The sequence below is a fragment of the Mytilus edulis genome, chromosome 10 (genome assembly GCF_963676685.1).
Source record: "Mytilus edulis chromosome 10, xbMytEdul2.2, whole genome shotgun sequence".
Classification (NCBI taxonomy): Eukaryota; Metazoa; Mollusca; class Bivalvia; order Mytilida; family Mytilidae; genus Mytilus; species Mytilus edulis.
Window position 1 is genome coordinate 55,513,541 of NC_092353.1, and position 13,216 is coordinate 55,526,756.

Genomic DNA, 13,216 nt, shown 5'->3' on the forward strand with positions numbered 1-13,216 from the left:
TATGTTATGTATATCCAGGACGAGAACAATTTAAGAATAAATCCAAAAGCCATGATAGGTTCTGCCAAGTGAATTGACTGAGATGAAGAGTGGATAATTTGATTTCCACTAGAAAATGATGTCTGATTTGTATAATAATTTTGCCTTGCAACAGTTTACATAAAGACTCTCCAGTTAGATCTTGTAAGGATTTTCAATAAACAACAAGTGTAGCACTCTCCCTACACGAGGCCGGATCTAATCCATTTCAGACCTGACCGTTTGTTGCATATTTTGTACATCCCGCACAGCCAAACCCTTGGGACAAGGAAGTTTAAGAAGCATGATGTGTGGGACTATTATGTTTGTATAATAGTCCCAGATGAGGTATAACATTGTGCTGCTACGGATAGTTAACATGTCAATAAGAAGAAAATTCAATATTGAAATCAGCGAACATAATCGTTTAGCAAAAATCATGACCACCAGTTGAATGCGGAACAAGATAAATCAGCAAACAAATATTTAATTTTAAATTCGCAGAAAGTCATTTAACAAAAGACATACCTTGTTCATCTCAACTCTCTCGGATATACTACAATGGAACTGTGAGTGCCCGAAAATCATACATTTCTAATATAGAGCGCCAAATCTAAATGGACACCAGTCACTACTAATGTTTGATTTATTGAGATAGAGTTGAGGTGTATCTGTAATTCTTACAAAGATTCTACGAAATTACTTCAGATAAGCAAACGGCCTTCAACAAGTGCCAGTACCTATACATGCAATAATTCAAGCTCCTAATAGCCCAGGATATAAAAACATTAGAGATGACATAACACAGCCATGCACTTACGAAGTTTCTGACCATGGACAAGCACATGCAAATGTGGTGGAGATAAACTAGTTCTCAATATTTCAACTGTTCGTCGAGTTTTTATACTCAATCAGTATAAATGTCTTTCGATGTGGGGTTCTGATGTCATGAAATATAGAATTCCCTTCATAATTTAATATAGGTATCAAATGGAAAAACTATTCAGTAATATCATTTACAGTATTTGTTCATAACGGAATAAAGATACACATGCAGAATGTGTGTTCCAATTGTTCATAACAAAGTTTCCAGGGGAATATTTGTGAAGCGGTACAAGTTTACGTTGATAGTTATACAACGAAGAACCATTTCATTTAAGTTTGAGGATCAGGTTACTTGTTGTGTTGTGTGCGTTCAGTGGCACGTTTCGGAACCAGTACATTTTGAGATGAAACCATCGTGGTCCGCGGAAATCAATACAGTATTTTTCAGTAAAAACAATACATTTTGAAAAAGAAAAGCCAATGCAGTTGCAGTATACGCACAGTATACGACCATTGTCGGGGAAACTAAAATACAGTTCCTGGTACTCGATACGAAACCGAGCTCAACAACTACTCATCCATTTTCCTGTTTCTAAAGCTCGTACAAATACATCAATATTTTTTTCCGACAGAAACGACGAAATGACAAACAACAATTAAAATAAAAGTTAACCCACAAAGTAAACCAATGATCAAGTAACACCAAAAAACCTAAGAAAAACATTTTACATCCATCTAAATATTTTTTTTAAATTTCAAAAGAACCATGTATATCATGAATTAAACAAGTATCAACTTTCTAAATAAGGGTGACTGGAGTATAGAAATATGGTCACTTGGTCTTCTCCCGACCGGTAGTAAAACGCTTGCTGAAGTGGGGCGTCCGTTTGGCTGTGCGGGATGTATCAAGTTCGCAGTCACGTCCGTCAGAAGGGGACGTTAAATCCGATGCCTCGTGTAAAGAGAGTGCCACGCTCTTTGTACGTTAAGAACCCTTGCAACAACTCTTTGAGGGGTCCGTAGGTGGCCTGTTACAAGGCAAAATTTCTGTCCATATCCAATACATCCTCATTTTCCATTGGCAGTCCAAATTTCCCCGACCATCATCCTAGATGGCCTCTATTACAACAACCTACCTATTGTATTTATTGTGAACTTGTTCTCGTCCTGAATATACATGAAATATTTGCCACTGGACGTTAAGCAACCAACAATCAATCAATCAATCTAAATAGATACTAGTATAAGACGATGTGGTATGAGTGCGAAGTAAAATTTTAAAAAATACTGAACTCCGAGGAAAATTCTAAACGGAAAGTCCCTAATAAAATAGCAAAATTAAATAATAAAACACATCAAACGAATTGACAACAACTGTCATATTCCTGACTTGGTACAGGCATTTTCAAATGTAAAAAATGGTGGATTGAACCTGGTTTTATAGCGCTAAACCTCTCACTTGTATGACAGTCGCTCACTTGAGAGACAACTCTCCATCCAAGTCACAATTAGTTGAAAGTAAATAGTTATCAAAGGTACCAGGATTATAATTTAGTACGCCAGACGCGCATTTCGTCTACATAAGACTCATCAGTGACGCCCATATCAAAATATTTATAAAGCCAAACAAGTACAAAGTTGAAGAGCATTGAGGATCCAAAATTCCAAAAAGTTGTGCCAGATACGGCTAAGGTAATCTATGCCTGGGATAAGAAAATCCTTAGTTTTTCGAAAAATTCAAAGTTTTGTAACAGGAAATTTATTAAAATGACCACATTATTGATATTCATGTCAACACCGAAGTGTTGACTACTGGGCTGGTGATACCCTCGGGGACCATTATATGTCACAGTAAGGCCTTCAACACAGAGCCTTGGCTCACAACGAAGAGCAAGCTATAAAGGGACCTAAAATGACTAGTGCAAAACAATTCAAACAGGAAAACCAACGGTCTATTCTTTATAATAAAAACGAGAAACACGTATGCACTACATCAATATACGACAATCATTGAACAAAAAAATCCCGATTACTAGTAATTATGCCGTTAGTTTTCTCTTTTGAATTGATTTACATTTGTCATTTCGGGGCCTATTATAGCTGACTATGTGGTATGGGCTTTGTTCATTGTTGAAGGCCGTACGGTAACCTGTAGTTGTTAATTTCTGTGTCATTTTGGTCTCTTGTGGAGAGTTGTATCATTGGCAATCATACCACATCTTCTATTTTATATAGAAATCAGTTTCAAACAAAACTAGCGGGTTTAAACGTTTTAACAGGCGCCAAACTTCACCTAACATGAAGTAGTGGTGTTTCATAACAATATAGAAAGACACGCTATAAAATATCAATTGAAATGGCTTAACTCAATCAAAAACACTTCACAAAACACGTAAGTTTACATATATTGAACGAATACATTTGATTTATGACTGACACAATATAGGACTACTTTTTCTTCCTAAGTATGTTCTAATTTGTAGTAGGTGATTTTGTGGTCCATCCGTTCATGCAGATAGACATACGGAAAATTTTGTTTGGATGACCTTTTATCACCGAAGACATAACGTCAAGAAACATAAACAAAATACTTATGGTTAGAATCATTATTTCCACAACAGCCGTATAGTATGCTATTTTCTTCATTTAAGAGTGTTTTTATCTTTTCTATATTGATCATGAGGATTATATAAAATTAAGCTATATTAAGACTGCAGGGACTTCAATATATATATAGACAATAATAGTGCATTGACTTGACATATCAACGATATAAGGATGAGGCTTAGAAACGGGGAAATGCGAGGCTGATCCGAGCATTTCCCCCGTTTCGGGCCGAATCCTTATATCGTTGATATGTCAAGTCAATGCACTATTATTGTCTTTATACTGCAATCTTAAAAAAAACATTTTCAATTGTTGTTTATTGTGTTAATGTTATTTATTTGATTTAAATATTGGGAAAAATCCCCCTTTAAAAAGGCCTCATATCACACAGACTGAGAAATATAAAACACGATGAAATGTACATCATTACCGCAATCAATGGTGAACGAATTAGTTGCAGACTAAAATATCAACAATAAACATAAAACATAATGATTTATGGGTTGCAAACAAAAAAATATTAATAAGTGAAATATGTTTTCCCAAAAATTGCAAAAGAAACAAGTTTAAGTCGTTAAACGCATCGTTGTTTACATTGGAAACAAGAACAGGTTGAAAAGGTCGTATGAATAATAAAATATAATTTCGACAATTTCTATTTAAATATTCATGAGGGAAAGTGATATCAGGTCAGTGACTGTATATGGCATAGAAATATACAGTCAACGCATTTTGACTGCTCAAATAGAACGAGTGCAGTATACATTTTTTTATTATTCTCTTAAGATTGTTCACACGACATAGATGAGTCAACTCTTTGGATATATATATTACCTCGTTGAGTTATGTTAATCTATACACGTGTAAGAACACAGAAGGGGCATAAATGAATAAAATGGGAAATAAATTGATCACAAATTTTCCTGTCAATAAAGGTTATTACCCAGTCTTGATTGCTTGCTTAATCCTGTTGCCCCTTGATGGACCATAGGCCACTTAATAACGATTTTTCTCCACCTTGTTTTGTTTTTTGCTAGCCTCTCCAGATCATGCCACTTGTACCCTTGTTTCTCCATCTCGATGGCAACGTTCCTTTCCTGCAGGTGTATCTTGGTCTGCCCATGCCACGCTTGCCTTGTACTGCTGTTCTTCAGTGTGTGCCCTATTCATCGCCACTTTCTCTTTTTCAACTCTTCATGAAATGCGTATTGGATGTTCTTTTCCCACAGATCTTGTTTTGGTATCTTCTCAGGCAATCTGATGGTAAGGAAACGCCTGAGACAGTTGTTGATGAAGACTTGACATTTTTGAAGCAGTCATCCTCCCCCTACCCCGCCCAAGTCTCAGCTTTATTGATAGGAGTTTATTTTTACATTTAAACTAAACAAGCGTATTTTTGTCATTAGAGTAATGCGTCTTGCTTTACAAATTAATCCTATCATATTAAATGCAGTTCTAGCTATGTTTATTAATTCTGATTTATACATCTTTATCTGAGCCGCCAAGATTATCCACTACGCTTCCAACGTATGTAAAGGAATCCACTTTTATTCTTCTGAAGCTTGGGTGTAAACCATCAGACTTACTTATAGAGACCTTGTGTTTGACATAAGGAAGATTTGTTTGTTTGGATGACCTTTTATAACCACATACATATTGTCAAGAAGCATAAAATAATGGCTTATGATTTGAATCATTATTTCCACAATAGTATTCTATTTTCTATTTTTAAGAGTGTGTTAATCTTTTTTATATTGTGGATTATATAGAAACTAAGCCATGTTAAAACTGCAGGGATTTCTATGCATTAGCCATTTATTTCATATATAGTTTTATTATTCTCCTAAGATTGTTTGCTCGACATAGATAAGTTAACTCTAAAGTCAGTACAGATTTTTCCTAGTGAAGTTATTTTGGTTAATTAATACACGTGTAAGAAAAAGGTTAACACCACAAGAGGGACATAAAATGAATAAATGGGGTAATAGAATTGATCTCAAATGTTCCTGTCAATAAAGGTTATTACGCAGTCTAGATTATTTTATGTTTTTAAAAGATATGAATAAATATCAATACGCCAATGAGAAAACAATCTTGATACGAACAAAAACCAAAAAAGATATATAGAGAAAAATGTAGTCTTCAACAATATATCAATGCCTATCCGACATTTAAAGCTCTGAATTATACCGCGATGAAATAAACTTAAAATAGAGTTAGACAATATCTGCCATCATCATTATTCTAATAGAAAAACTCAAATGACATAAAAGAGGGACGAAAGATACCAGAGGGACAGTCAAACTCGTAAATCGAAAATAAACTGACCATGGCTAAAAATGAAAAAAGACAAACAGACAAACAATAGCATACATGACACATCATAGAAAACTAAAGAATAAACAACACAACCCCACCAAAAACTAGGGGTGATCTCAGGTGCTCCGGAAGGGTAAGCATATCCTGCTCTACATGTCATACCCGTCGCGTTGCTTATGTGATTACAAATCCGGTAAACAGTCTAATTCGGTAGGTCACATTCATGAAAGGAAAGGGGATTGTAGTTACGACGTAAGGAACTTATCCGATATCATTTGTGAAACGGTTATTCCATGAAGCCCCGGTCACAACAGATCGTGCGAGTTTTTGTCGTGGAAGATCTATAAAATAGTTGTGGCGATGTCAGGCAAAATGTCCAAAAACATATTTCGAGTGGTCACATCAGCAACGACATGTCCACGATGGTTCCACGATGGGTACAAGACAGAACAAAACAAATGTAAGTGTACTGTCGTGTGTGTGTTCCAAGTCGGTCGTGTGACAGTCGTGCGATAATCATACGACAATCGTGAGTTGATTTGGGCTATTTTTCAGGTTTTTATGTCATGAGATGCGTGGCCTAACCCACCAACGTCGGGCGTTTCGCTGGTTCCTATACTGTTCACGGACTCAAATCAACTCTAACAGGTCCATATTTTTCTCTTTTTGTAGTCCGCCAAGGCGCCTATTCAGCAGGGCCATGTATAATCGTCGTCTTGTTTAAATGGTATACGGTATGATTTTCCAAACATTTATTCTTCAACTTCGTACTTTATTTGGCCTTTTTAACTTTTTTGGATTCGAGCGTCACTGATGAGTCTTTCCCACCGAATTGTGCTCTTCTAAATACAACGAAAATATGTTGCACGACGAACGTACCATTGTCGTACGACAGACAATCAATATTGTGCGATCATCGTACGAAATTTGTTATTCGTGAGACAATCGTGCGACTGTATCACGAGTGTCTTGCGACAGTCGAGAGATTGTTGTACGACAGCCGTGCGACGATTGTTTGATTGAAATGCATTATATTGATACCCAAGACAATGTGTTTATCGCACGACAGTCGCACGACGAGTGTAAGACATCTTCACGACAGCCACAAGACAGTGACACGATAAAAAATCGTAGAGCAAAAAAGGTGCATGTCCAATTTTCGTTCCACGACACACGACAGCGCCACGATGCTCAAAATATCGTGCGATTGTCGTGCGATTGTCTTACGATTGTCTTACGACGACCACAGATGATCCGCGATTTGACCAAATTTCATGTCGTGGCGCTGTATAAATGTGCCGTAGGGTCGTTGTGACCAGGGCGTAACGGTCAACCAAATCGTGATGGCGTCCGTAAAATTTCAACTTCACCATTTGGAACTCTTGGTTTAATAGCTTCCTTGTGAGCAGCAGCTCTCTATCAAGAAAATAATGATAGGAAATGCAAGCACGGGAATATTGTATCAATTGGGAGATATATACACCGTATCCAGGTGCTGCTGGAATGTTGCTACTTAGAAATGGAAAGTTCACAATTGGAAAGCTAAAATCTTCTCTTTTGTCGTAAAGTTTTGTTTTCAAACGACCTTCATTGTCAATTTCTAGATGTAAGTCAAGATATGAGGCCGACTTAACTGTATCTGTTGTATCATTTATCTCTTGTTCGATGGAATAGATGCGTTCAACATAGTCACCAAATTTTGAATTATTTAGTGAAAGAACATCATCTATATAGCGGAAAGTACTTTCTTCCTAAGAAGTTCCTGTATGAAGTCAGCCTCATAATGATATAGAAACAAGTCGGCAAGAAGAGGGACACAATTTGTTCCCATTGGAATACATAATCTAGAGAACCACGGACGAAGTTCTGGGTGTGGAACAAGAGCATGCGATGTGGCGATCTGGCGAGGTTAAGAAGTTTGTTGTATTCAAAGATGATGTGTATTAATCCTAAATTATTGTTTTGTTATGAAAAAGTAAGCAGACACCCATTTGAAAGTTAAAAACCTGCATGACAAAAGATTAAAACAAATTTTGGAAAGGAAACACAATTACCCACGATACCTGGCTTCGATTTGGTATTCCAGAAGAGCCGCCGCTTCGTCTACATCATTCAATTCAACAGTATGTATCAGAAAAATTACAGAAAATAAATTTTCAATGATGTTTTATGTCAAAACAAAAGTGATGACTTCTGAACACGTATTACCTCGGGAAGGAACCGTCCACCAGCAGTGGCTTTGACCCAGATACAAGGCTAATGGTATTTTAATACACAAGCCGCGCGTTTCGACTACAACATTGGACTTAGCAATGACACTCGAAGCAAACAAGTTGAAAGACATAATCAAATATCATGAAATTGAGAGGAGCAATATTGATCCATTATAATCCCTCCCCCCCCCAAAAAAAAACAACAAAAAAAACAAAAAGTATAAAAAGACAAAGTCTAGCAAATATATGAGTACGAAGCTCTTTCGCTATTGTGTGCAGATAGAGATAACAATTCTAACTTTGTGTTTACTTCTCATGAAAAATACGATGGTAACCACAAGGGAAACAGTAACAGATTACTTTTCCTATAAACACTTCGGTATTATTTTGCTTATTTTTTTTTTAGCTATTTATATATATATGCAAAGTGTATCGTAGGCTCTTGACTGTCATTTTTTTTAGGGGCGTTGTGGTGTTTGTACCCGATTAACAGTTTTTTTTTTAAATAAAAATGAATGATGGTCTGTAACATTTCTTTTGAACTGGAAAGCCGTCAAAGTTTAAAAAGATATTGTTCGAATGATGATAGAAAGTGAATTCATAATAAGATTTTTGTTTAACCTATTACAGCAGATTTCATTGAGTATGTAGCCAAAGGTAGTATCTTTGGTTAGCTTGCTTGTTAGCTGAACCGTGAATTCATTATCAGGTCAGGTATACTACCCTTCATTCGAAGTAACCTAGTCCAACAGACAGATAGATTGGTTATCTGCCGGACTAGTCTACTCTTAAAGGAGGGTAGTTTACCTGACCTAACAATGACTTCACGGTTCAGCTAACAAGCAAGCTAACCAACGATATTACCTTTGGATACACACTCAATGAAATCTGCTGTAAAGTCTAAACTTATTGATTGTATGATTATCGTATCTGACGTATGTTCAAACTTGTGTTTTATTAATAACATGCAGCATCTAATTATTTTACGGTAATTTAAATGACCTATATCGTAATTTCTTCCTGCAAATTCATCATGTTTAATTATTCTCCAAAGATTCTTCTGTTAATAGTTTTAATTTAACTCTTTGTTAAGATCGGTTTTACTAATTGTTATGTGGCTCAAAAGTAGGTTAACGCGTCAACGGGGACTTGAAGTAAATTAAAGCTACACATGCTGCAGTAGTTTACCGATTTTCGGATCTCGTAAACCAATTAGAAAGAGACAGCAAGATTCGACTTTGTCAAAATGTTCTCCCAATTACTCCACCTGGTTTTTTTTACAGTGAAAATGGGTGACGCGCTGTTAATTAAGCTCTTGAAAACCAAGCAATAAATTTACCCATAAAGCAATATTACAATCCTTACTTGCCAGTTGTATTTTAAGAGACAAAAGTAACAATAATTTATTAATATAAAAATAAGATGTGCTATGATTGAAACAAGAAAAAGTAATGATTTATTCTACAAAATTTAATAATGAATGAAAACAAAAGATATACAGCAACAAACGACAACCACACCAGGAACTTGACCTGGGACAGGCACATAGAGAATGAGGCGGGGTTAACATGTTCGAAGGCGCACCAACCCTCCTCTAACCTGAGGTAGTGGCGTAACAGTATAATATAAGAACAAAATATCAAAATCAAATGAAAAGGGTTTAAATCATCAGATCGAAACAAAGCAGGAATATATTTAACAAAAAGAGAATTTGGACGTGACAGGGTAATTATACCTCGCCACAACAATAAAACAACCAACAGAGTACAGATCTTAGAGTACTCGAAGCTACTGACAACTAGTTCAAAGCCAATAGCAATTGAAATAAAACAAATCACGCAGCTATAAGACAAAAATATCAATCAATACATATCCAACATGGATTTAGTGTAAAGACTTTACTAACGCATTTTCGCGTTTTTGCCCTGTATAGTTATAATATGAAAGACGAAAAGGGGAAATGAACTTAAACGGCCACCATTGTTTTGTTCATTTTAAAAGTATTTCGGTGACCTATAGCTGTTAGTTTCTATTTCATTTGGTCTTTTGGTGGAGAGTTGTCTCATTGGTAAAAATACCACATTTTCTTATTCATTACGATTCTGTGAAAATAGAGACGGATGGACTATCGGAATAACGGAACAACAAACGAACGGACGAAATGACTCCTTCCTTACGAGATACCATTCGCTTTACTGGGAAAGTAGGTGTATACAAGGACGTATTTTTAACTAACTAATATACGTCCTTGGTGTATACTAATACATAAGAAGATTACCGTACTCAGACTCAGAATTCAACCAATCAAAATTCGAGATTTGGTGTTTCGAGCAAACATTTTGAATTCCGACTCCTGACTAATGTTATTGATCGAAAGCCTAGGTTGCTGAGCTCTGAAAATAAAACTGACATTATTTTTCCAAAAAGATAGAAGTTTTTTTCAAGTGCACACAGCTCAAAATTAATTTAAAAATTGCAATAAACGAATCTTGGTAAACTTCCTGATGATCCGAAATGAGCACTTTGATACAAAATAAATTTACAAAAATAGTTATTTTAATAATTTATACTGTGTATCAATATTGAATCTCCAGAAACATAATTACATATATTGTTATATGACTAGAAACTGTATTTTTCCGGATAACACTTAAATATCAAATTGGAAGGAATTAGTACTGCTAATGAAGTTTTCGTCTATGTTAACAAATTCAAACTTGTTTCAATCCAAAGCACTCGGTTCCCCTCTTAAATTATATATCATTTTAGATCCTAATTAAAATGTTTTTGTCAGCTATATAAACAATAAAACCCCGAGATATCAAAGTACTCATCATATTTATAATATTATTTTCCTATACCAATTAACTGGATTTTAATTAAAATCAATATTCTAACAAACGTTTACAAATCGGATCTGTCTGACTATATCATTCTATAATTAAGAATTCTTATGAATTTTATGAAGTCTATTATTTTGAGAGCAAACAACATATAAAGAAATGAAAAACTAATAAAATAATATCATAATCAAAAAATGGAATGCTGAATAAAGCACCAAGACATTAAAAAAAAAAACCAACATGAGATTATTGGTTCTCGGCAACAACAAGAACAACAACAAGACATTCAATCAAAAGCAAAACATACAACGCTGAAAATTTCTCGGTAGTTTCCCGCCCGTCATTCCATTACAATGCTTTTTGTCCTACACTTTTGCTCTTTGTCCGTTGCTTTCAGCCGGTTTTGATTTTTGTCCTATAATTTTGTTTTCCGTCCGACACTTTTGCTTTCGGTCCGTTTTGCTTTTTGTCCGATTATTTTGCTTTTAGACCGATACTTTTGCTTTTTTTCTGGTGCTTTCTGTCCGTTTTGCTTTTAATCCGACTCTTTTCTTTTTTGTCAGTTGCGTATATATTGTCCGTTACTTTTGCTTTTTCTGTTATTCATATAAAAAAGAAAATGTGGTATGATTGCCAATGAGACAACTGTCCACAAGAGACCAAAATGACACAGAAAATAACAACTATAGGTCACCGTACGGCCTTCATTAATGAGCAAAGACCATACCGCATAGTCAGCTATAAAAGGCCCCAAAATGACAGTGTAAAACAATTCAAAAGAGGAAACTAACAGCCTTATTTACAATTTAAAAAAAAAAATGAACGAAAAATAAATATGTTACACATAACCAAACGATAACCACTAAATTACAGGCTCCTGACTTGGGAAAGGCACATACATAAATAATGCGGCAGGGTTAAACATGTTAGCGGAATCCCAACCCTACCCTAACCTGGGTAAATATACGATAACCACTAAATTACAGGCTCCTGACTTGGGACAAGCACATACATAAATAATGTGGCGGGGTTAAACATGTAAGCGGAATCCCAACCCTCCCCTAACCCGGGACAGTGGTATAACAGTACAACATAAGAACGAACTATAAAAATTAGTTGAAAAAGGCTTAACTCATCAGATGGACACAAATACATGTTTTGACTTTGACTTTGTATTTTGTTTTAGCAAAATCACTATAGGCATGAAGTTAAAACATCGAAGATATTTGTGGTATTCTAATGTTGATGATTAATGTTTAGTATGCATTCTACAGTAAAAGACCAACGTTCGTTAACGCAGTAGCGATAATCGCAATTTTGTCAAAAACATATTTGGTTTTTCAGACCGAACGTAAAATTAAGTTATGGTTATTGACCAAGCAAGTCAGTATATAAGATTTAATCTGCACGGCTCTGGTGACCCTTATTAACCCGAACAACGTAGAAGTTCGGGTTAAGGGTCATCTAGAGCGTGCAGATTAAATCCTATATATATATATATATATACCGATTTGATTGGCTAATAAATGTTTTAACACATGACCCCATCAACTTACGCGAACATTTTGGAAATATGCAAACGATATTCCGCAATCCTTGGATCCTATATGGAAGTTTATTGTAGGGTAAAGAAATGGGGAAATACGCTTTTATGAGTTACAGATTCGTAAGTGTTAAAATATTAACATTTTTATAGTTAGGCTTCTTCCAAACTTGATATATTATTTGGAGGATTGCGATTTAATGGCAGATTTATTTGTTCCTCTTAAATTTACTCTCAATTTTATATAAATTAGTGACAGACGTATATCTATTGTTGAAAACTATACTATATTGTGCCCTCTAGATGTCCATTATTTGTGTTTGTCCTTTGATTGCTGTTTTATTAACACATAATCTACATCCTTTACAGTTTTAGTTTCGTTTGGTGTATTTTTTAAATGTGTAAGAAAAATCAAAACTAAAAGGGTTATTGAGTATAAATTGCTTTCCTTTTTCTCCCTCAATAATATGCTTAGAGGAAGATGAACTTAGGAGTGATTAACCTAAATCTAAAATATTAAGTAAACTGAAGAAAACAATGTTTTTGTGTTCAGTCTTTGATAACCCCCTCACCCTCCAAGTTTTGTTATCTACTGTATTATTTTTTTTGAAGATAAGTCTGATTGATCTGCTGCTTATCCTCCCTTAAATATGATTCTCATCAAATTCGATCCAAGTTACTAAAAAGGCATACTTATCTAATCAGTCGTAATAAATTCTATCAGTGAGCACAAAACTAATCCAAATCAGACTTTATTTATTGGTTTTTTTAAGGAATGACTGTAACATTTTGCACACTGAATAACGCGCGTAGCGGGTTATTAAGCAGTGTGCACCACATTTTTTATG

At 35.1% G+C, this 13,216-nt stretch overlaps 1 protein-coding gene across 1 annotated transcript in view; it reads left to right on the plus strand.

The window, feature by feature from the left end:
* Window positions 1–6,202: 6,202 nt before the first annotated feature.
* LOC139492839 (uncharacterized) overlaps window positions 6,203–13,216 on the plus strand; it is a 73,328-nt gene continuing 66,314 nt past the window's right edge. The window contains exon 1 of the mRNA XM_071280991.1: window positions 6,203–6,229. Coding sequence (XP_071137092.1) covers window positions 6,203–6,229 — 27 coding nt within the window. The remainder of the gene's footprint in view (window positions 6,230–13,216) is intronic.